Raw genomic sequence first — 23,102 nt, 5'->3', positions numbered from 1 at the left:
AAAAAATATTGTAATCTGGTACTCACCTAGTATCCCCTCCATAAAGAGAGAGAGAGAGATCCTGATGTGCAATAGTCCTGAAAGGTAGGATTATTCTAAAGCACATTTAGGCACTAAATGTCAAAAGCTGGGATTCTCTTCGTCAATCTCTCCATCGCCACTGTTCCACACGCACCCCAACTCAGAAAATAAAGAGGCAAGGCCCACAAAGTATTCAAATATTTATTCGTCAAGAGGGGTATTTGTTTATCATTTTATGAACAAATTACATCATAAGTCTTCACATGAAAGTTGTGACTGGCAGCAAATAATACAGACCCTGCGTGGGAGCTTTAGGTAAAAGTAGCAGCACTAAAAATAAGTTTTAACCCATCTCCTCACATTGCACTCAGCTGGGAATGACTCTAAGACCAAACAGTAGGCACCTGGGAACGAGAGCAGGGTCCAAGAACGACAGGACGCTGCTCAGCCAGTCTTGCTCATTCCGTTGCCACCAGCCAATTGACCCGAGGGTCTCTTCAGGCCCTTTCTTCATGGCTCTCGATCAGCTTTCCTCATCAGTATGGAGGGATAGATCAAGTTCAGAAACCGAAATAATAGCAACTTTCTTGTATGTTGGTTTTATGACACGGGTTATTGAGGCTATCCCTTTTGTTCCCTTCTGTTGCTTCTTATCTTCCTTCTTCTGTATCTAGTCCACACCAGTCTTCTGTCAATTCCTGTATTTCCATAATTGAAAACCCCCACTGCTTTCCATGTGTAAATATAGTTCTGAAACTCCAAGACCTGTTGCACTACTGGACTGGACTTCATATTCTCCCATACTGTGTCTCCTGTTTGACTCCCCGGCAGGTCTGCTTGTTCTTCACATTGAATAATTATTTTTAAAAACAAAGGAAAAAAATGACTTGGTTAATCCATGAGGTATGATGCAGTTCCAGATGATATGCAATCCATGCAAGTCACTGTGCTATGATCACAACTGATTACTTTTTTTAAAGAAAGTCAAAACCCATGAGGGAAAGATTTCGATCATGCTTGCTCCTTCCCAGCACAGCCCCCGTTTTAACCCCAGGCATTTAAAACTAAAATACTTCTCTTTCATTAAAACATCTTAATATCCCAGCACATACCACCACCAAGGAACCTGTGCCGTGTTTCCTGCCTGCTGAAAGACAATTGCACCAGGGTGACTGCTGATTCAATATGATCCGAGAATGCAAATGAGATATAATGATGATCTCTCTTTTTGGACTGTTTGTCAGGAAGACTCCCAAGACGCATCTCGCTCCCAGTTTGTGTGGTTGAACAGCTCACTGGCAGAGATATCACGGCTAAAAGACAAGCTTGTTGTCCCCCAAACAGTCAAATAGTGCAATTAACAAGTGTGTGAAATTGGCTTAAACAAAACATTTTACAATTATAAAAGGCAAATATGCCCTTACACTCATTTTAGGCCCAGATAAGGAATCAAAGTCTGAAAAAGTAGTGAGCCTAATTCTACAGACAGCCTGTACTCAGTCTTCACCCTACTGAATAAAGACAGAATCACCTATTTATTCCCTGTCCCTGATGCTAGAACTCTTTCACAGTCTGGTTACATTCCAACAGAGCTCAAAAGAAGATAGAGGAAACACCGTCAATCCACAGGCGTTCATTAAAATTGAAAATATTAAAACAAGTTAGATTTCTAAAAACTTTAGGTAGGTGTGTAGTGCCAATTCATGCGGGCACAGTTTGCTGTTTCCATTCCACACAACCAGGGCAAGACCAGTGTTTGCCAGCAATCTGTGCAGCTGTCTCATTGGTGGCCTTTGCTAGGAGACGAGCTGCTTGAGGGTGAACAGGACTAGGCCCCCGAGCCCGGTTGCCAGAGTGACGGCGAGGGCCCTGACCAGCAGGAAGTCCAGGGAGTCCTCCAGCTGGGTGTGGAGCCGGAGGACCTGCCTGTGGGTGTCCTCGCGACCGCCCGAGTTTTCAATGACGTGGCTAGCCAGCCCGCGCTTCTCGTTCAGGGGCATCTGGGCGCCGACGCGCATCTCGGCCTGCTCCTGTGTCAGACCATCACGCTGCATCAGACGAGACAGCTGGGTGGCTGGATCGCTGTGGGGAGAAGCCACAAAAGTCTGGCCATCAGCACCGCATCCATCCCCATATCACATTTCAGCTACAGCTTTTAACAAGATGAGTACTATCACAATACATGCGTTTATTTCCAATTTTCAATTATTTTCAGCCAGTGAAGAGCGGTACTCCGACGGTGTCTGTGATCGTTTGCCGTGCATGCTGGGAGGAAGGCACAGACACACTCACCAGTACACCACCACGGTGTGCTTGAGGAAGCGAGTGAGCCGGCGGGTCTCAAAGAGCAGGGGCACGTCCAGGATTACATAACGGTACCCTCAGGGAGAGGAGAGAGCAGAGGGGGGAGAGTTACACAAAACAAGTCCCAAACTAAACAGCAGGGAAAATATGCAACGTTGTTCGTAAATGGCTCCTATTGTGAATGAGCTGGTCAAAATCAATTTGTGGCACTTCCCAGATTCCAACTAGCAAACCAATTAAACTTAAGGATGTGAATCACATCTAAAAAATGGAAGGATAAGGTATGAGAACTGCTTACAATGGCTGTATTTACATGCTTGTAAAAGTCATGACCACAGAGGTAGTGTCAAGACTTCTTTTAAGATGGTATGGCTGATTACAATTTTACTTTTTAGGTTAGAACATTCTTAATTTAACAGTTCCTGCTTTGGACCTTTACATTTTGTTGTTGTTTTTCATTTAATTTGTATTCAAACATAAACCAAAACCATTTCAAAGTCTAACCAGCCAAAACCACGTTAAATAAGTCAAGACAGGAATAATGCCGCCAGTGTGGACAGAACCAGATGTTATTCTGTAAGAAAAAATGTGATACGGTGTGGAGGCAAGAATAGGAAAATATGCTTAAACTTTGGTCGAATGTAATTCCATATTTTTATGGATACAGGTCTCCCTCTCACCTCTCAGGAAGAACGTCAGGATCTGTTTGAGCATGGCCTTGTGGATCTCGGGGTGTGTGAGCGAGTTGAGCAGCCTGCGCTTTTCTGGGATGGAGAAGATGATACTGCCCAGCTTCTCGCGGTCAATCTCCCCGCTCTCTAGGAGGATCTCTGGGCCGAAGTGCTGCACTATCAGCCTGTAGGCTGGGCTGTCGGGCTGCACCACTGAAACACACAGGACATCACTGAAGCAAAGTTGCAAAACCTCACTGAAGAACCCAGTCTGGATGCATACAGTGAGGGAAAAAAGTATTTGATCCCCTGCTGATTTTGTACGTTTGCCCACTGACAAAGAAATGATCAGTCTATAATTTTAATGGTAGGTGTATGTTAACAGTGAGAGACAGAATAACAACAAAAAAATCCAGAAAAACGCATTTCAAAAAAGTTATAAATTGATTTGCATGTTAATGAGGGAAATAAGTATTTGATCCCCTATCAATCAGCAAGATTTCTGGCTCCCAGGTGTCTTTTATACAGGTAACGAGCTGAGATTAGGAGCACTCTCTTAAAGGGAGTGCTCCTAATCTCAGCTCGTTACCTGTATAAAAGACAGCTGTCCACAGAAGCAATCAATCAATCAGATTCCAAACTCTCCACCATGGCCAAGACCAAAGAGCTGTCCAAGGATGTCAGGGACAAGATTGTAGACCTACACAAGGCTGGAATGGGCTACAAGACCATCGCCAAGCAGCTTGGTGAGAAGGTGACAACAGTTGGTGCGATTATTAGAAACGCAAAATAACTGTCAGTCCTTCCTCGGTCTGGGGCTCCATGAAAGATCTCATCTTGTGCTTGTGGAGTTTCAATGATCATGAGAACGGTGAGGAATCAGCCCAGAATCTTGTTAATGATCTCAAGGCAGCTGGGACCATAGTCACCAAGAAAACAATTGGTAACACACTACGCCGTGAAGGACTGAAATCCTGCAGCGCCCGCAAGGTCCCCCTGCTCAAGAAAGCACATGTACAGGCCCGTCTGAAGTTTGCCAATGAACATCTGAATGATTCAGAGGAGAACTGGGTGAAAGTGTTGTGGTCAGATGAGACCAAAATCGAGCTCTTTGGCATCAAATCGCCGTGTTTGGAGGAGGAGGAATGACCCCAAGAACACCATCCCCACCGTCAAACATGGAGGTGGAAACATGATGCTTTGGGGGTGTTTTTCTGCTAAGGGGACAGGACAACTGCACCGCATCAAAGGGACGATGGTCGGGGCCATGTACCATCAAATCTTGGGTGAGAACCTCCTTCCCTCAGCCAGGGCATTGAAAATGGGTCGTGGATGGGTATTCCAGCATGACAATGACCCAAAACACACAGCCAAGGCAACAAAGGAGTGGCTCAAGAAGAAGCACATTAAGGTCCTGGAGTGGCCTAGCCAGTCTCCAGACCTTAATCCCATAGAAAATCTGTGGAGGGAGCTGAAGGTTCGAGTTGCCAAACGTCAGCCTCAAAACCTTAATGACTTGGAGAGGATCTGCAAAGAGGAGTGGGACAAAATCCCTCCTGAGATGTGTGCAAACCTGGTGGCCAACTACAAGAAACGTCTGACCTCTGTGATTGCCAACAAGGGTTTTGCCACCAAGTACTAAGTCGAAGGGGTCAAATACTTATTTCCCTCATTAACATGCAAATCAATTTATAACTTTTTTTAAATGCGTTTTTCTGGATTTTTTTGTTGTTATTCTGTCTCTCACTGTTAAAATACACCTACCATTAAAATTATACTGATCATTTCTTTGTCAGTGGGTAAACGTACAAAATCAGCAGGGGATCAAATACTTTTTTCCCCCACTGTAGATGATAAATGTATTTATTTAACATGCCAGGCCTGCAAGGGCCCCAACATGGAAGCACTCTACCTCAGCAGAGACTTATTGAATAGCATAAGTGGACAGCCTTTTATACAATGCATGACATGTAGGTCTGTGGGCAGTCACAGATTTCCCAAAGTGTTGTATTGAGATCAGGTTTCTGAATGTTTGTGGTGGTCTTCCTGAGGAGGGGGATCATCATGGAAGCAGATGTCTTCCTGTTATGGTATACAAACTGCCCGATCTCACAGTTTCTCTTTAACAATGGACAATGAGTTAGTCAATCACTATAATGTAGCATCTTCAGCATTGAGAGAAGAACAGGAAACCCCAAACAAACTGGTATCTGTGGGCTATTGATCTGTTTGAGTGTTCCTCTTATCATAATGAACAGAAGTCAAAGTGGAGAGGAGAATGTCCAGAGCATATCCTCTGGACAACTGCCTGTTGCTAGCTTGACAAATCTACTTTGCTCAGTCTGCATATTATTATTATTTCTAATATAAAATATAATACAGTTTATATAAAACATTAATAACGGCTCTACCCTCACTTTCAAGACTGGAAATTACATGCTTTTTGACCCACGCAAGATTCCATACTATACCACCATCAGACGTCTACATTCAGACAGTCTAGAACCAAAATGTCTGACAATTGCAAACCAGGCGGTTAATGGTGTAAAAAGCACACTTAAGGCATGGCATGGAGGTAGGAGTGCACAAGTGGTCAAATGCAGTTGCGGTTGGTTGGCCACAGAACCACACATGAAGTCTTTAATCCACAGCAGGGAAGGTGTAACCTGAAGCAGTATTGGGTTTTTTAAATGTATACATTACTCCCTGGGAGGGTGTTGCTTCCACGGTACCTTGTCTGGCTACCACGTCCGCATCGATGACTGCACAGCCCAGCTCCCGCAGGGCAGCGGAGACTGTGCTCTTCCCCGACGCTATCCCGCCTGTCAGCCCGACCAGGAACATCCTCCCTACACACAGGCGTACACTCATAGTTAGTTACACACATCTACAACAACCGTGCCATTACGTACAGGGAGCAGACCCTCCTTGGACTGTTGTGCTGACCGTTGTACAGGCTTAGTCCAGGAGGTGTGGAGGTGGTACTTCATCTGTAGGATGTGCTGAGAGCTGCATGTGTCTATAGTCAAGTCTAAAAGCAACTAGGCATAAAGTGTACAGCTGAATGCTAGCTTGAAGAACTTCACTCAGTATGCAATTTTCAGGTATGGGCAAAGAGTTAGAGTCCCTGTTGCAGAAATTAAACCATCAGAAACAAAGAGATCTGTATTCACTGTGGATGCCAAGAGTACAGATCTGCAGCAAAGTGGAGGGTCAGATTACACTTTGTTCTTGTACTGAGTACAGTTTGTCTACACTGTAAAATCTCTTTCAGATAATGGTCTTCAATTTGAACTGAGTGAGATATTACAACATTTTAAGATCAGTTCTTCAGCACGTGTCAATATGCAGATCCATAAATGAGTGAAGAATGAGATTATGAGAAATATATCAGATTTTATTTGGAAGTGTAATAATAGAGCTGCATCAGTAACAAAGCGTGAGGGGAACTGGTGCAATTTTAAACTCAAGGCAGGCTTTAAAATATTGGGATTCATTTCAGAAAGCAATTGTGGAAAAATCAATAGATTCACTGAGGAAAATCTGAGTGTTTGGTACAACTGCATATTAAAGATATGGTTATTCAGATAAATTATAGATAACCTGTATTCTGGTTGTTATGAATACATGATATGCATCTTATTGTTATTTTAAGATACAATAAAGACAATCTAGTTTGAATTGTAGAACAGTAAGAGATGAAGTGATACTACATTACAACTGGTCAATTAAAATCAATTAAAAAAGTTTGTGTGAAAGGGAAGGCTTCATACTTATTCTAATATGTTATAGTCCTTGCAAGTTCTAGAAGTTTTATTCATTGATTTTAGTTAAGACGTTTTAGTTTTCAGCAGCAGGGGTACACAATGTTTTCTCAAAGCTGGTCTGTGCCTTGTCTCCTTCTGGCATTAAATCGATATATCCCAGAAAGGCGGTTTAAAGATAGCGGAGACAGTGACTCAGTAAATCCCTACGAGAGGCGCTATACACCACGTTTTAATTAAAGTACTGGGCACTACAGTTTGAGATCAATTTTTAATTTATATTCCACTGGGACGGCGTGTGTGTTTGCCTTGTTTAGCCTATTTGTTTACATCGCATGACTGATCATGTTCGGTTATTTTGACGTATATGAGCAACTGAGCATAGACACCTGAGAGGAGAAGTTACTAATGAATGACTGAACTGTCTGGCTCGTATTGATACACCAGTTTTACATCAAGTATGTTTTATAGCCTAACTGTGAATGTGTGCTGAGCCTCCTCTAGTGTCCGACGGAAACATTATGCTGTGATCTCAATAATGAGGCGTTTTGTTGTGATCTGTACAAGATGTCACTTCCCACAACAACGTCCTGAGGAAGAACACACAGATACGCCCTGCATTATTATTTTTCTCAGAGCCATGAAGCGACTAATTCAATAATCGCCCTCAAACGTGAACCTGATATTATATGGGGGATATTCCGATGCTGATTGCTATAATAGAAGCTCTAATGCTACTGATATTATCTCCCCATGTTTTAAATCTGATCTGATATCCTGTCACTGAGGCACAGCCGCGACTAGCTAGAAAGTTACAGCCCTGCCTTGTTGTGGTAATAAAGCTACCACTGCTAGCTAAACGAAATGTATGCATCTTACATGGCTGTTTTTTATGCATAAATTATGAAAAAACATATATAACGTACAATTGCATTAGTGCAATGCGCAATCTGTAATCCTATGAACAGGGATCGTGATTTGCCATTGACAGCACGGCACCAAGAAAGTTCAGCACTGTGCCATCTTAGTTTCAAAACAGTTTTAATTTGTCCTCCTGGCGCGCAGTGCGCACACGTACACCAGGGTTTCACACAACATCGGCGAGCTACTTACTCTTTTCTTGGGGACTTCTTTGATACCGTTTCCTGCTCTCACAGGAAATGATTCAGGCGATCCGTGAAGACAGCCGCACAGTGGCCCAGGACCCCGCAGAGCCAAGATGGCTGCCCCCGCAGGATTCGCCGGGGAGTTTGAAAGCTGGCTGAATAATCGCCTCGACTCTTTGGAAGTGGACCGCGATGTCTACGGAGTTTACATCCTCGGGGTCCTGCAGGAAGAAGAGAGTGAGGATGAGAAAATGGACGCTCTTCAGGGGATCCTGTCGGCGTTTCTGGTGAGTGTTTCCCCGGCCATGTCTATACTTGGTCACGGCGTGAGGCACATTCCTCAGCTTTGCTGTCGTGGAGACATGTGTAATTGAAGTTGTGCAAGTATATTTGTTTTGCATTATTATTATTATTCAGAGATGATGTAATCAATTTAAGTTTTTACATTGTAGTTTTGCACTTTGCTCCACTTCCATAGTGTCCCGAGTTTAAATCACTTTGGTGTCAAGGCTGTCAGCACCGAGCTGTTGCATAAATAGCACTGTATTAAACTGCACAGCTGGAGCTGCAGGGTTGGACCGAGCGGCAGTGTTGGCACTGTGTGTCGGGACAGATTACCCACGTTGCTTTTGTTCATTTAAACTCCCACACTTTACAACACGATGTACAACACGTGGTGGTTGCCACTCATCGCTATATATAGGTGATGAAAAGCGATCGTTGAAAAACGATATAGAAGCTAATAACCTATTAGTAATTTGGTATAATCTATTGATAGAGGGCTAACAACGTATAGCCGATTTGTTGTGTGCGTCCATATAACTGGTGGCAGAAAAGTTGGTGGCCCCTGCACATGATTTGGCCATACCACTTTTTTGCCACTGTGCAATGATAGCGAACTGAACTGCCTGTGTCCTATTATATACTCTACCTGCATCCCATACAGGACCTGCTGTCTTTTATGTATCGGTTCAGATAGATACACTGATACTGGTCAAATATAGGCCCTATTTATTGTAGATGTCAGGCTGGCATGTTACTTTCTGAGATGGGCTGACATGTAATGCATCAATAGTATTTGACAATAGATTGTCAGCATCAATTGGTCTAGCAGTTTTCTAATGGATTCTTGCAGCAGGATAATGCACCATGTCACAATGCACACATCATCTCAAGCTGCTTCCACGAACATGATAGTGACTTCAGTTTACTCCAATGGCCGGCACCGTCCCAGATCTCAATCCAATAGAGCACCTTTGGGATGAAGTGGAATTGGAGGCTCACAGCATGAATGTGTGACCAAAAAATCTGCAGTAACTATGTCAGCATGGATGAAAATCCCTAAGCAATGCTTCCAGCACCTTGTTGAATCCACACAGTGAAGAATTCAGGCTGTTCTGTAGGCAAAGGGGGGTCCTACCCGGCACTAGATAGATGTGTGTAATATATATATGATTACAAGTGTGTGTTTTCATATGCGCTTCTTATAAGAGTACTGGTTCTCTCTTTCTATAGGAAGATGATGCTTTAGAAGATGTGTGCAGAGAAATCATTAAACGGTGGAAGGAGGACAGTGCTCGGTCAGCAACCAAACACAGCCAGTCAGATGGTATTGTATTTGTCAGAACACCTTTTTGCAGTTTCACGACAAAGTTGTAGGGAAATGTAACTCTTCCTCTTAAACAAACAATATGTCATGCTACTGATTGAAAGGCAGTGTTCTCCATTTCAATATTTACATCTGGGCATCTGAGTTTCATATAATAATTATATAATGTAAATTTTGCATTCACTCAATTTTAAAACCTTTGCTTTAGGAAAATGCATATTTTGTACTATCTGCCATCTTTAATAATACATTCTGGAGGGCTTCATTTCCAAACTTTAATATGTACTTATTAAGAAACGCAACTAGTTAGATTAGGACAATGCCTTGACTGTTTAAGAGCATGAGCCGTTGCAGGTGTCTGGTTAATTGATTTTGTCTCTCTCTTTCATTGCAGCAGAGGTGCTGGCCATAGCGAGCTTGATTGAGAAGCAGGCTCAGATCGCAGTGAAGCAGAAGGATGTTTCACAGGATGATAAGAAGAGAAAGCAAGCTGTTCTCGCCCAATACGCCAACATCACAGATGATGAGGAATATCCTTTAACCCCCCTTCTGACCACCCCTTCTCCAACCACAGAGCTTCACAGGGACTGAAATACAGATAAAAGTTTAAAATGATTGCACAGGAAAGACAGACTTATACTGTATAGTGTATTACTAGAGGTTAAAAACAAAAACATGTGGACACTGGGTTTTCTGAGCACTGTTTTCATTATCTACAGATTTTGATAGCTTGGGAATGGCAGGTAAGAAGAACATTAGGAACATCCATAGAGGTCAGTCTCCGTGTGATAAATACATTTAATGAATCTGTTAAAATGCCCCTACTGATTCATTCTCACCCCTCTCAGAAATCGTGCTCTGGTGATCAGTTCCTGAGGGTTTCATCCTAATTGAGTAATGAAGCATATTTCTTGTAAGATTATCCTGTCATTTAATTAGATCATATTTTTAAATGCATTAGCGATCCTCTGTGCCTGAAATTGACAGTGTATCATGTCAAAGCTCATCCAAGCCTTTTATTAGTTTCTTTAACAAGAGCACTGAAGGAGCAGACGCTGAAGAGAGCGGGGCAGCTTGCACATTCAGCAGTGAGAAATGTATCCTTTTCATCTTTCACAGATTGACAGTTTATGGACTTCAGGTGTGTTGCTTTTGAAAAGATGGTACAGACTGTATACTTCTACTTTTTTTTATTTATTTTGCTTCCTCTACATTTCAAACTTTGTTCTAGTCTCATCAGCAGCTTTCTTTCTTTGTTTTTAACTTTTTTTCCCACTCATTTAATTTGTAAACGTGGGAGAGTAAACACATTGAACAAGGTAAGGTAAAGCAGTTTGCTTTCATAATTTCAACTTGTACTGATTGATTAAATTGCTGCTGAATACTATAAATATCAGGGCTACACCTCACAGACCATGTTCCTTAAACAAGCGATCCAGCCCTGTTTAAGAACACAAACCTAGAAGACGTGCTCAATGCAAAGAAGGTGGAGAGAGAGAGGGCCCGTGAGGACTCTCAGAAAAAGAAAGAGCAGGACAAGATGCAGAGGGAGAAGGACAAACTGTCCAAGCAGGAGAGGAAGGAGAAGGAAAAGAAACGGACACAGAAAGGCGAACGAAAGAGATAGTCAGGCTCTTGAACTTGATGCGAAATAAAAACTTGACACAATGTTTCCTTTCAGGATAAGAGAGGTAATGTTTCTGTTGTGGTTTTGTTTTACCAAAAGGGAACTCGCCTATTTCATTAGCCTATAAGTGAAAAGTACACTGGGCAATTGACGGCCACCGCACCTCTTCCTATTGGGGTAGTTGAAGCAACGGATGCAGCTCTTTTTAACAATATCAGGTAATTAAAAAAATAAAGAAAGGAAAAACACAAATGCTTTCGAGTGAATCATGAACCACAAAGTCTCATCTTGAATCCTGAAATGCTTTGATTGATCACTTGAATGAAAAACTGAAGATGCGGCAGCCCAGGGCCCAGTTGTATAAATCACCTTAATTATTGAATATCTTAGCTATTCCATGTACCAGGTTTGTGTTTTTTTAACTAGTGTATTGATTTCAGTGCATTTAAGGCAATTCTGCAGCATCAGCTTACATCTAAGGAACACTTCAGTGGAAGACTAAGGAGTAAGCTCACTTAAGGTGTTTCATGCAACTGGCTTGTTCATAGAATTTGTGAATTGGGTTAGAAAGGAGACCGTATTGTGCATCTAGATTGACATTTTGAGGAAGAAAAAAGTTAATATTAAAAACAATCTGGCCTTGAAAGATCTCCACTGGGACCAGGGGATCGGTGTCATAATGCAGGCCAAAGACATCACATTAGAATATATTTTAAGTCATCTAGTTGGCCGTGTTTTAATAAAGGTCAAAAGCCAACAAGTTAGCTGATGCACTCCGATCCCTGTTGTGCTGTGAATCATGAATAATGCAGTTCTGAGTTGGTGTCTGTAGTTGTTTACGATAACAAGTTAAAGGTCTCGGGCGATTTTAATGATTTTTAATGAGCTGTGAAAGATCATGCCAACTGACATGTCGTTTCAATGTGCTGCTTTAGAACACCATGGTTACATGCACAGTATGATGACAACACGTACTATATCCCAACTGAAGTGACAGCTGAGACGGATAAGTATATTTCAGTTTCTCCTTTCTGAAATGGCCCTTTGTTTACAGGGTCATACAGCATACATTTGTAATCCTGATTTATTGTCTTGACTTTTTATAGCATTGCTAATTTAGTAGTGATGCAGGCTTTTTTTTTTTTTTTTCTTTCTTCCTCAGCATGCCAAATTTTGACTTGGAGGGGGGGATTTTTAACATCCCAATATTAGTTTTTCTGTGTCATGTATGTATGTATGTTGTAGGGTGGGGGTGAAGCATACATTATTAATTTAAATCTGAACGTTTGATTTCTAATTAATAATAAAAAAAGCTTTGGGTTGCATGACAACGGGTATAATTTTCTGTGATTATTGTAAGATGCTAAACATAAGACAGAAGTCATGATTAAGATACTGTAGCGATTTGTGCACTTTTATGCTTAGTTGCACGTTTAGTTTTTTTAACTGGAAAAGGTGTACTTTCTGGTTATAATCAATCCCATACTGGTGGGGACCTGCTTTTGTTTTAAAACCTTTTATGTAACCCCTTCACTAATACTATGGTTCTCATTTACTAAGGGCAGGTTTGTTTTCAAAGGTATTGGAGAAATGTAATTATTTTAAAAAAACATAATAAATAGCTACATGCAGCAATTATGTATAATGGTCAAGTAAGGTATTTTTCTTAAGTTTCTGTTTTAAAGTGTACCCAGTGCTTTCTATACATTGAAATGTGTTTGTGTCATTAACTAATCGCTAATCTAAAGGAATACAGCACTTCAATGTGTGAATTTTAGCAAGATACAAGACTCATACTGAACACAAGGACAATATTGAAATTAAATGGATTAAGGATTTTTGTAAATCAGAAAAAACATAATTACTCAGTAATGCGAACAGGAATCACATGGGACATTGTTGAATACGAACATGGATGATTATAAAAACTGAATATATAAAGTATAGAATTTCCTAGTAATTGAAAATCAATTCTACACACAGTAAAAGAGATGCCTATGTTCTCTAGCAAACTACCATGTTACTTCCATGTGTCCTTCTCTGATGTGAGTCATATTTCTTCATATCATCTCTGTAATATCAACTATGACATTTTAAACTAGTAGCCTGCAGCTATGATCTACATAGCAATCTAAATAAAATGGAACAGGAATGATTAAATACAGATTTTCCTGAATATTCTTACTGGTAGGTAGAAATCCCTAGCTACTCCTAAACTCTAGAGGGTAATTTTCAAAGCAAACTGTGATTCCAATTTAAGTTACTGTTTAGGTGCACACTTACTAAGAAAGCTGTTCAATATGAGAGATATAAGCCTAGCAGCACATCTTTGCCCTCTGAGACAGATTTGTAAATGTATCGGTAGTTTACTGTGAAGAAGGTTTTCATTAGGAAAATGTATTTGAAAGCGGTCATTTTAATTACAACTTGCACAAAATAATTCTCAAGATACAACATAAGTGTTAATCAAAAACATTTAATCCTTTAATCTTAACCCAGAACACATAGTTCTAAAAAAGAGGGCAATATCCCAGCCATATTACATATTTCATATAATTTAATATCCTGTGCAGCACCTTAGTTAAGAAGTTTGTTTAATTATGTCATCACAACAGTGCTTTAACTGAGTATAGTGTACATTTTATTAAACAATGTTTCAAGTTGAAATTCATACAGTGCACAAGGACATTGTGTTTTGGAAATAACCAAAGAAACCTTCAACATTAAAATTCAATCTTGAGTTTTATCATTCTATTAGTCATAAGAAAAAAGACCAAACTATAATATGCACAATTACTGGTTAATTACTGAAATCTGGAGTGTTATTACATTCTAATAAATAGTTAAGTTAAATAATTTGTTTTTTTAACCATAACATTTGTAAGACTATAAATAGTAATTAAAATGTACAGTGCAGTTGTTTCAAGATTGTTGTGCACTTAAATAAAACACTAATTAAGCGGTTAGGAAACAAAATTGTTGTTCCAAGGTAAATTGTAAGTATAATTAGTTTGTTTTTAACTGCCTAGGGTGCCAGTACCACTCGTATTTTATACTGTCCAATTGATTAAATGTACCATCATGCTCCAAAATAGGATTTATAGAATTAGATTTAAACTGAAGCATGGTAGTGATCATTTCTCTGAAGGTTGTATTTTAACAAGTGATCACAAACTACCCAGTGAAAAATGCACATCTCTGATTTGTACATTGTCATTCTCTGCTTTTTTGGAGTTTTTTTTTTTGGTCTATTCTTTATTCATGTAAGCAGTATGGTATCTCTCTACATGTTAGCCAAGGAGCATACCTTATTGTGTTTTGTTGCATTATTCATGCAAACAGCCCAAAAACCCCGATCACAATTGTAACACACTAGCCTCAAGACAAGGAATTTTTGATTAAGCTTGGAACTATGCCGGAGATATATGAATTGGTTTACATGAACTGTCAATTAACATGGCTCATGTGAAAAACAAACCAAGTAAACACATTTTATAATCTCAAAGAATGCAGATCAGTTACGCTACTGACAGAAAATGTAAATATTATATTCAAATCAAATGTTTATCTTTATTGTTCTTACCCAGAGACTAGCCTGGTTGACCATCGTATCATATTGTTCAAGAATTGCAAGGGACTACATCCCTGAATAACACTCCGCTGCCTAACTCATGGCCGCTTTTGGCAGTGTCATCTGCAGAGCACACCAAAGAGCTGTACGGGATTTCTTTGTAGCTCCAGCCATGTCCTTTACCGCTGCAGCCAGCAGAAGAATGTCTGTTAAAAGAGAAGTGCACACACAAGCTTTACAACTGTAAAAGAAACTAATAGATTCTGAAGAATATAGGATCTCTGACATCTCCTTAACCATGTCTAATACATAGCAAATTGTATAGTGTTGAAATTTGTGCAGCCTCTTCAAACAGCACCAGATTAAGAGGGATTCTATATAATGTAAAAAGCTTTCTGTTGACAGTAGGCTGTGTGTTGTGCTTCTGTTACCTAAACCTATCTTGACAAAATGGTTATAAGGGGCTTTCAATACACATGCAGAAGGTAAACATGCTGTTTTTTGGATCCAGCAGCAAATCAGATAGACCTGTAAATGCACATATAATTAGACTGTTGGGTGCAAAATTAAGTTAACTATTGAAGAGTGATGGTCACTGGTTTTATTTATTTGAAAACAACCCTCTACTGCAATGATGTTTCAGCAAACTGGAAGGTATTCTAGTCTTATTTTATTATGGAGCAGGTTTTTCATGGCTTTGCTACCTGTGTCCTCCCTAGAACGAGGAGCTCCTTGTCGCTGTGGATTCGATACATTAACAAATTCCATTTTCCGTCTTGCCTGTGTGACGTAAATAGCCTCAAGGTGTCTATCAAGCGCAGAAGAAATATTGGCATGCAGAGGGGAGCTGCGCAGACACTCCATTTTTCCCAACAGACTCACAACCTATCAAGAACAAAATGGATTGCCTTGGTTATCCTTTCAAGCAGTAGTTTAATGGATCATTCAGTTCATCTAAACTGGAATGGCACATTTTGAATTTCTTTTGCTCGAGAAGCTGAGAAAGGTGTCTTTGGTGACTTGAAAAGCTTCAGAGCTTTGCAATTTTTTTTTACTTTGGAGCAGTCGTTTAATTCAACAACATTAAGGTAAGTTTCAGTTGGTAAAGAACCAGTGGTCCTATGCCTAGTAATTTCCTTACTTGACACAGGACTCAACACAAAACTTTGTGTTTTCTATTATTATTATTATTATTATTATTATTTATTAGCAGATGCCCATATCCAGGCAATACAAAGTACAAAAAGTGCAAAAATACAGTGCAGTTCACGGCACAAAACATTACAAATTCCAATTTACATAATACAGTGTAATTCAAAGCATAATACATTTTTGCAATTTACGCAAGTGTATACAATATATGAGGTCTTGCATCCTGGACTGTAAAAGCCTAGTGCAGACAATATGTTAGGTCACAGTCAAGGGCCAAGGGAAAGGGAGCATAGGGGAAATCAAAATAACAATACGAGTACTAGTACTAGTAACGCAAGGCAAGTAGTATGATAAAACATTGTAAAGTGCTATCTTACAGGAGAGTAAATGACTAAATTACAAGTACTGTCTGAAAAGATGTGTGTTGAGTGAGCACCGGAAGGAGGTCAAGGACTCTGCTGTTTTGACTTCAGTGGGAAGGTCGTTCCACCACTTAGGTGCCAGTGGTTCTACCAACAAATTTATTTACTTCTAAATATATGAGGTTGAACAGCACTTACCCTGGCTTGCTCACGCAGCTGATCCACAATAAGACGATCTACACGGGAAGGATTGGAGGGAAGTTTTGGAATCGAGTTTATGTTAACATTTGAGATTATTTTCCCTGGATAGCCCTTGGCCAGAATGCTTTCTGTCTGTTTAAAATAAAAAGAAGAGAACAGGTATGATTTTAGATAATTATTTGCATTAAAAAGTACATTGACTCTAGGTCACAATAACTAATATATATTATTCTGAGTTATTTATTTATTTAAAATAAAGTTGATACAATTTTTCATGCAACCTAGTAGCATGCCCAGCTACGTGGTGAATAACATGAGGCATGTCTGAGATGGCTCATAGATTTATTACAATGACTTAAAAGACATTCACACATTTAAATGCTGGTATTAAAAACATTAAATGATGAATGTGTTAGAAATTATTTTGACAAATGTTAAGTGTGCTCAATACACGATTCATATGATGGATTCACAGCATGCATGCACTCTGATGGGCATTCTTCTGGCAGGTGCACTAACTATGTCAGTGCAAAGTCAACACATAAGGCCACAGCATTGTATGTGTTTAAATGTATTTACTTCTGCATGTAAAAGACAACATATTTACCTTTTTCCTTTCTTTTTCCAGCCCTCTCCACTGTTCATAACATTCCTCGAGGGACAGATGTAGTTGACTTGTAGGTCCACACCGGGTTTTTGTCAGTCTAGGGGATCTTAGAGATGGAACTAGAGCAGGGTAAGGGCTATCCCTGGGTGCTGTGTAATTAAGATAAGGGTAGGACTGACTGAACTCGTTATCTGGTAGAAGCTCATACAGATCCATAAGTGTAACAGAGTTGCCATTAGGAAAGCAGGATCTTGAAGGGAAACTGCCAGAATTAAGCTGTAAGTGGCGAGGGCTTGGCCTGGTGTCACCGGTTGCATACGAATACGGGAAGCAAGGTACCTGCGAAGGCTTCCCTGGGTTATTTATGCTGCTGTTCCCGCTGGCTGGCCTTTGGAAAGTATGATCACTTTGCCAAAAATTAAGGTAAGGGTTCTGCATGAAGCCTCGTTTCTTCTCTCCCTCAGTGAGGTTATTTTTTTGAGGGTTGGGGTGCCCAGGTGCGTCATAGACCTCAAAGTGCTGAGAAGAGAGTGAGTCGCAGGAGAGATCCGTGTGCTGTGTGCTCTGATCGGACTGCAGTTCAGACTCCCTCTCTGCAATTCCCTTCCTCAGCCCTTCAAGATTGAGGCCCATCTGATGCTGGCTTGCAGGTCTGTAGCTGAACGCATTACCGGAAGGTGCAGCATTATCCACTTGATTGTATTCTGGGAAGCCCGGTGGTCCCCTTTGTGGCTGCTTTATATCCTGGGCTGAACAGTCTATGCTGAAGGGTGATAGGATTTTGGAAAGACCTGACATCTGATTACTCCCCATGGGTTCCTTGCCCTGATTGTGATATTTGCCATTAAACTGATTGTGATATTGACTAGGTTGATTTTGCTTGGTTGCAATATTACTGCCTTTTTGCAAGCTTGACCACCCTTGTCTGTTTGGTGAAGCGGTGCCTGTTGGCAGAGACCCTGACGGAGCAAGCGGGTGCTTGAAGTATGTGGCATGCTGTGTATTACACTCTGAGAAATCTCTGGAACCATAATCAGTTTGTTGTGTCGGTGTGTTGACGCCACAGTGTAGGGTCCTGTGCTCTACAGAGTCCCCCTGCAGCTCTGTGTCATACTGCCTCTCACGAGTGTCAGCTGCTGGCATTTTGGGATATTTGAAAGTCTGGTGATCTGAAAGCTGCTCTACATATCGTTCTTGTCCGACGTTTCTACCCTGGGACTGATTGCTGTAACAGCCATTTTCACTAACCGCTAATGCCTGTATATCGCTTGCTAATGCATTACTGTTTTGCATGGCAAACTGCGTACACTTGCGGGCTTTATTTTGGTTGGAATCTGAATAGTCAGAATAAGGATCCAAGAACTCGTCGTTTATCTTGTTAGGTAAGCAGAAAGATGATACAGTGTCTTCAATGTGGTCAGAAAGCATATGGGTGCCTGAGAATCCATCACCATATCCAAAAGTGTTAAAGTCAGCTCTCTCTGAGTCCTTCTGTATAGTGGGCAGACTGGTTTTGGAGAAAAGGGAGTTTCCCAGAGAGGGTATACCTGCACTTGGCACTCTGTTCACTCTTTGGGTCTGCAAACTATATGCATCCGTGTCTCCATTGCTTGAAGGAAAAAGCCACTGATCTGCAATGTTAAAGCTACTGAATTGTTGATAAGGCTCAGTCTTTTGCTGTAACTCTTTGTCCAGGGGCTGTCTCTGAACTCTGCTGAATATCTCTGGGTATAGTGGGCTTTGTTGAAAAACTGAATTCAGCTGAATTTTAGATTCATCGTCAATGTCTTGCTGGATATCTTCCCTCCTTGAGTTTGATAACCAAATCGATTTTAAACTGGAGGATGAAATCCTACAAATATAAAGAATTTAATGTTAGGGTCTCCAGCTTCCACAGCCCCATAATAATACATGAACATCTTGCACCAAAACTACTGACCCTTCTGCCAAATGAGTATCCATTCTATCTGGTTCTTCAAGAATGTTCGACACCAGTCCATAAAGGTCAGCTTCACTTCCACATTCATTTACGTCACCAAAACTCCTGAGCAAGGGAATATACACACAAACTAACATACTACAGTAAATAAAAAAACAAGCAACTTAAAACTCTGATATAAAAGGTTTTAGTTTTCATCCCTTTTAGTTGAAAACCTTTAAACAAATTTGAGCTTTGTAAGATATGTTAATAGTTATTCTCTTGGAACCTTCTTAAAGAAAGTTCTTCATGTATTAATGCAAATTCCTGAAGCAGGCCTTTTCCAAAACTTCTGTAATGAAATGGCAACTTGTAGGATTAAGCGCTTTCTTTTACGACCACTACAGGAGCACTCCCCTAAGCTAAACAACTGGATTTACACTATATTCAAAGTTATTAAAAAAACAATCTCATGCTTTTAACACACCTGCTTTTCAGGAAGACTTTGGAATGTAAAATGTACACATTATTTGGCTAAATTTATTGTTCTATAATATTAATTTCAGCACTGTGAAGGGTGTAAATGAATTGTGTTTCAATGCAGTCCGTTTCTAGTCAATGTAAGACTTGAGTATCAGGAATAGAGCTTTCGTTTATGCTCGTAGTTAAATTCATAATCAGTACACCAATTTTTTCCTAATCTATGTACATTTGTAAATCACTACCTGCTCTTGGCATTGTTCTGGGCACAATCCGTGGCTTTATATGGATCATCGAAAGTTTCCCAAGGTGCAAAGGGAAGGGCAGACTCCTCGGAGAGTGAAGAACCGGTTCGAGAATAGCAGGATGTGAGGGGCTGAAGGGGTTTAGTGTTGTCCTCAGTATATACTGCCTATAAGTAGAAACATTAATCATTAAAGAGAAAGGAAGCCATGAAGTGAAAATTGCTCAATATACAGAAGTATGTTCAACACATAAACATCTCATAATACATAAAATAATGAGATGAAAATGGGACGAAAAAACCCTGTAAAGTAATTAAAATAGTATGACTGAGCAGAAAGATGTCAATTATAGGTCAGAAGTCATTAAATTGCCTAAATTTATTGATTTAAAAGTTCTTCTTAATCTATGATAACCCTCCACAGACCACATCAGTGTTAATTAACAGAAAAATATACAATGCCTGCAAAACCTCTGCCTAGACAAACTGCTTTAGATGACTGAAATCTCAATTTCTGATTAGTTTTGTATTGAGAGCCTATTGTACAGAAAAAAAAATAACATTAAAATGTGTAAATGGCATTGAAAATACACTTCATTTTTGAGATCTTGTGCCATATTAATAACAATTTAAGCAAGGGAGTGCTCATTGCAGTTAGAAACAAATGTACGAAATAATTATTATTGCCTGTTTCTGTACCTTTCAGGTTTACTGATAAACTAAGGTGCTGATCTTACCTGTGATTTAGTATGAGAGAAGAAGCAGTCTGGGCTGGGCACTGCATGGTTAAACCGATCATAAGACATATCTCCACCGCTGGCACTACTATTATAGGTATTCCTTCTCATTACAAGTGTCTGTAATTACAAATAATCAAGGTTGCTCATATACAATGTATAAAGTGGCGATTCCACTTATCTTGTATGGGCTGTAATATGGGCTACACTTTGAAACGCTCTATCGTAGTATTAATAGACGGCAATAATAATAATAATGTCTGGCGCCTTCAATCAAGGGCTATTTAAAAAATAAACAAAATAAATCATAATCTTATAAGTAAAACTAGATTTAAAGACACCCTATACAATTTTAATGACAAATGTAGAACAACATAACTACCAACCACGACAAAATATCATGTCTAACATAAAACATAAGGAGATTCGTCTATGGTTAACAATTGCCCTGTAGCTATATTTGCAAGCTACTTCCTCTCACTATTAATTCATATAATATTGGTACTTTTCTGATTCAGTGCAATTAATAATAATAATAATAATAATAAAATAAGTTTCTTGTCAATTAATCAGGATTGTACTTACCTCCAATAATTACTGGTTATACCAGAGGGTCTAATTTTAGCTGGCTGTGCGACCACAAATAGAATTCGTGATCCGTTGGGCTGTTAGCTGTATAATGTCAAATAAAATACAATTAAATTAAATTAAATTAAAACTCACAAGTGCGGCCGTGGCTCGAGCGCGCCGGTACGTAACCTCCCTCTCACGAGCGCCTCGTTCCGCGCGAACACGCTTCTGCCCCGCCCCCCGCCAACAGGATCCTCACGCTGATTGGCTGACGGAGAGATTGTGTGCGGATTTTCAACCAATGGGAAGCTTCCTGAATTCGTCGACGGGTAGCAACGCTTTTGATTGGTCGTTCCTGATTGCAGCTATTGGGAGCCGCGGGTTGCCGGACTGCGGGGAATCGCCGCTTCTGACGGAAGTCTGCGCTGCCGCCCTCCCTGCCACAGCTACGGACATGGGTGCGAAACGAGCCATCCTGGCGGGAAAAAGTGCCGCACAAAGACGTTTAGTGAAAGTGGGTAAGTGTTTCTTCATATCCGTGTTTGTGTATTTGTGTGTTGGGGGGGCACTTGGTCGTGTTGTTAGTTTGTAATCCCACTCCACTCTGACAATATATTGTGCTTTTTGTAAACTCAGTGTCTTAAATATTATAGTGTGGGATGTAAAACGACGAACGCTAGGGGTCTGTGTTACGGATGCGGTATTTACACTCTTTTTACCGAAAGTGAGTGTCTACTCCCGAAATGTGATTTATAAATTGAATTTTTACAGCGTTTTGTGTTGTTGTTTTAAATGGGAGGCAAAATAGTAAAAGGTTCCTGCTTTTGTATGTTGTATCGATACGTCTGGTTTTCTTTACTGATCAGTAAAATGCTGTGCTCCAGGGCCAATTATCCTGGCACTTATGAGACCTAGAGGGAATGATTGGATTTTTGACTTTAACGTGAGATCTGCCAATAGTTGCGCCCGAAGTTGGGTCAATGCCAGAGTAAGGTGAGACCTAAAAACCTATAAAGACCTAAAAACCTTCCATACCTTTACCTGCTTTTGAGATCCATCTCATATTCTAAAGGATGATAATAACTGCAGACACTAGGCCATATTCTCTCAGTATTTTGCCTCCTATACATAACCGCACGGCTTGGAGATACTTAAATGGGTTTTGGCAGGGGTCTCCATCTCCTAATTGGACTGGATGTGTGTATGGGAGGAGTAGGTTCAAAGTCACAGGTTATTTACCATTAACACAAAATCAACTGTCCTTACACAAACTAGTTTATTAAGGGGGTTATTGTCTTCATTAGTCAAAAAGAATATTAGTTTTATCAACCCAATAAAGACACTTATGAAACCTTTAAACAGGCTTCATTGGAACCCTTTAATTATAGTTCAGGAAGTATTTATAGGTATTTTATGCAAATTAATTGGTGGAGTTTATTTCCAGTGTTATTGGCTCTTGTGACATTTGGGTCACTCATCCCTTTTTTGCACGCCATCAGGATAAGAACAGTTAATTCCACCATGGAGTCATACTAGAAATCAAGCTTGTACATTTAGTATGATAGTAAATATTTTACTGTTACACAAGCTTTTTTTTTCACACAATTTGTAAAGATGCAGGTAACACATTTTTATTGTGGTATCATTTATCATTTCTAAATTCTTGTAATTATTATTATTTTTATGTCTTGGCAGACGCCCTTATCCAGGGCGACATATGCAATACAAAGTGCAAGAATACAGTTCAGTACAAGGCATCAAACATTACAAATTCAAATTTACATTATACAAAGCAATTCAAAGCATAATACATTTTACAAATTCCAATTTACACAAGTAAATACAATAAGTGAGGTCATACATCCTGAAAAGTAAAAGCTAAGTGCTTTCAAGATGTTAGCTCACAGTCAAGGGCTACAGGAAAGGGAGCAGGGGGAAATCAATAATACAAGTATTAGTAACGCAAGAAGCATGGTAAAATGTTGTGAAGTGCTATCTTACAGGAGAGTAAAAGGACTAATATTACTGTCTGAAAAGATATGTTTTGAGTAAACGCCGGAAGGAGGTCAGGGACTCTGCTGTTTTGACTTCGATGGGAAGTTCGTGCCTCCATTTAGGGGCCAGGGATGAGAAGGAGTGGGCTCTAGAGGAAGGGGAG

At 40.1% G+C, this 23,102-nt stretch overlaps 3 protein-coding genes across 4 annotated transcripts; 1 reads left to right on the top strand and 2 right to left on the bottom strand.

Moving 5' to 3' along the window:
• Positions 1–208: 208 nt before the first annotated feature.
• dcakd (dephospho-CoA kinase domain containing) lies at positions 209–7,972 on the bottom strand. Its single transcript, XM_066698488.1, has 5 exons — positions 7,874–7,972; positions 5,729–5,845; positions 3,006–3,209; positions 2,314–2,401; positions 209–2,103 (listed from the first exon to the last, which is right to left on the bottom strand). Exons 2-5 carry the CDS (start codon positions 5,838–5,840, stop codon positions 1,818–1,820), a joined length of 690 nt encoding a protein of 229 aa, XP_066554585.1. The 5' UTR covers positions 5,841–5,845; positions 7,874–7,972; the 3' UTR covers positions 209–1,817.
• A 7-nt stretch (positions 7,973–7,979) lies between these two features.
• Positions 7,980–12,754, top strand: ccdc43 (coiled-coil domain containing 43). 2 transcript variants are annotated; one of them, XM_066698489.1, is made up of 5 exons: positions 7,980–8,153; positions 9,382–9,475; positions 9,873–10,005; positions 10,517–10,572; positions 10,915–12,754. In XM_066698489.1, exons 1-5 carry the CDS (start codon positions 7,980–7,982, stop codon positions 11,100–11,102), a joined length of 645 nt encoding a protein of 214 aa, XP_066554586.1. In that variant the 3' UTR covers positions 11,103–12,754. The 2 variants fall into 2 exon arrangements, with proteins under 2 accessions (XP_066554586.1, XP_066554587.1); XM_066698490.1 differs by having other exon boundaries at positions 9,870–10,005.
• Positions 12,755–14,766: 2,012 nt separating this feature from the next.
• On the bottom strand, positions 14,767–18,233 carry moto (minamoto). The gene is made up of 5 exons (XM_066699976.1): positions 18,181–18,233; positions 16,996–17,293; positions 16,386–16,520; positions 15,378–15,558; positions 14,767–14,879 (listed from the first exon to the last, which is right to left on the bottom strand). The coding sequence occupies exons 1-5, from the start codon at positions 18,231–18,233 to the stop codon at positions 14,767–14,769; spliced, it is 780 nt and encodes a 259-aa protein (XP_066556073.1).
• Positions 18,234–23,102: the final 4,869 nt, after the last annotated feature.

This window comes from Amia ocellicauda, chromosome 3, assembly GCF_036373705.1.
Source record: "Amia ocellicauda isolate fAmiCal2 chromosome 3, fAmiCal2.hap1, whole genome shotgun sequence".
NCBI classification, from domain to species: Eukaryota; Metazoa; Chordata; class Actinopteri; order Amiiformes; family Amiidae; genus Amia; species Amia ocellicauda.
The sequence above is the reverse complement of the archived record's forward strand: the minus strand, read 5'-3'. Positions and strand labels throughout refer to the sequence as shown.

Excerpts from the sequence above, each read along its gene's own strand:
- dcakd (XM_066698488.1), bottom strand. The coding sequence starts at position 5,840 with ATGTTCCTGGTCGGGCTGACAGGCGGGATAGCGTCGGGGAAGAGCACA. Across the intron at positions 2,402-3,005 it reads CCTGACGTTCTTCCTGAGAG|GGTACCGTTATGTAATCCTG; the intron begins GTGAGAGGGAGA and ends CCTCTCCCTGAG. Across the intron at positions 2,104-2,313 it reads CACACCGTGGTGGTGTACTG|CGATCCAGCCACCCAGCTGT; the intron begins GTGAGTGTGTCT and ends TTCTCCCCACAG.
- ccdc43 (XM_066698490.1), top strand. The coding sequence starts at position 7,980 with ATGGCTGCCCCCGCAGGATTCGCCGGGGAGTTTGAAAGCTGGCTGAAT. Across the intron at positions 10,006-10,516 it reads AACATCACAGATGATGAGGA|TGAAGGAGCAGACGCTGAAG; the intron begins ATATCCTTTAAC and ends TAACAAGAGCAC. Across the intron at positions 10,573-10,914 it reads CACATTCAGCAGTGAGAAAT|CCCTGTTTAAGAACACAAAC; the intron begins GTATCCTTTTCA and ends CAAGCGATCCAG.
- moto (XM_066699976.1), bottom strand. The coding sequence starts at position 18,233 with ATGGCTGTTACAGCAATCAGTCCCAGGGTAGAAACGTCGGACAAGAAC. Across the intron at positions 17,294-18,180 it reads ACGTCGGACAAGAACGATAT|GCCAAGCCCTCGCCACTTAC; the intron begins GTAGAGCAGCTT and ends CGGTGACACCAG. Across the intron at positions 15,559-16,385 it reads AGCTGCGTGAGCAAGCCAGG|GTTGTGAGTCTGTTGGGAAA; the intron begins GTAAGTGCTGTT and ends TGTTCTTGATAG.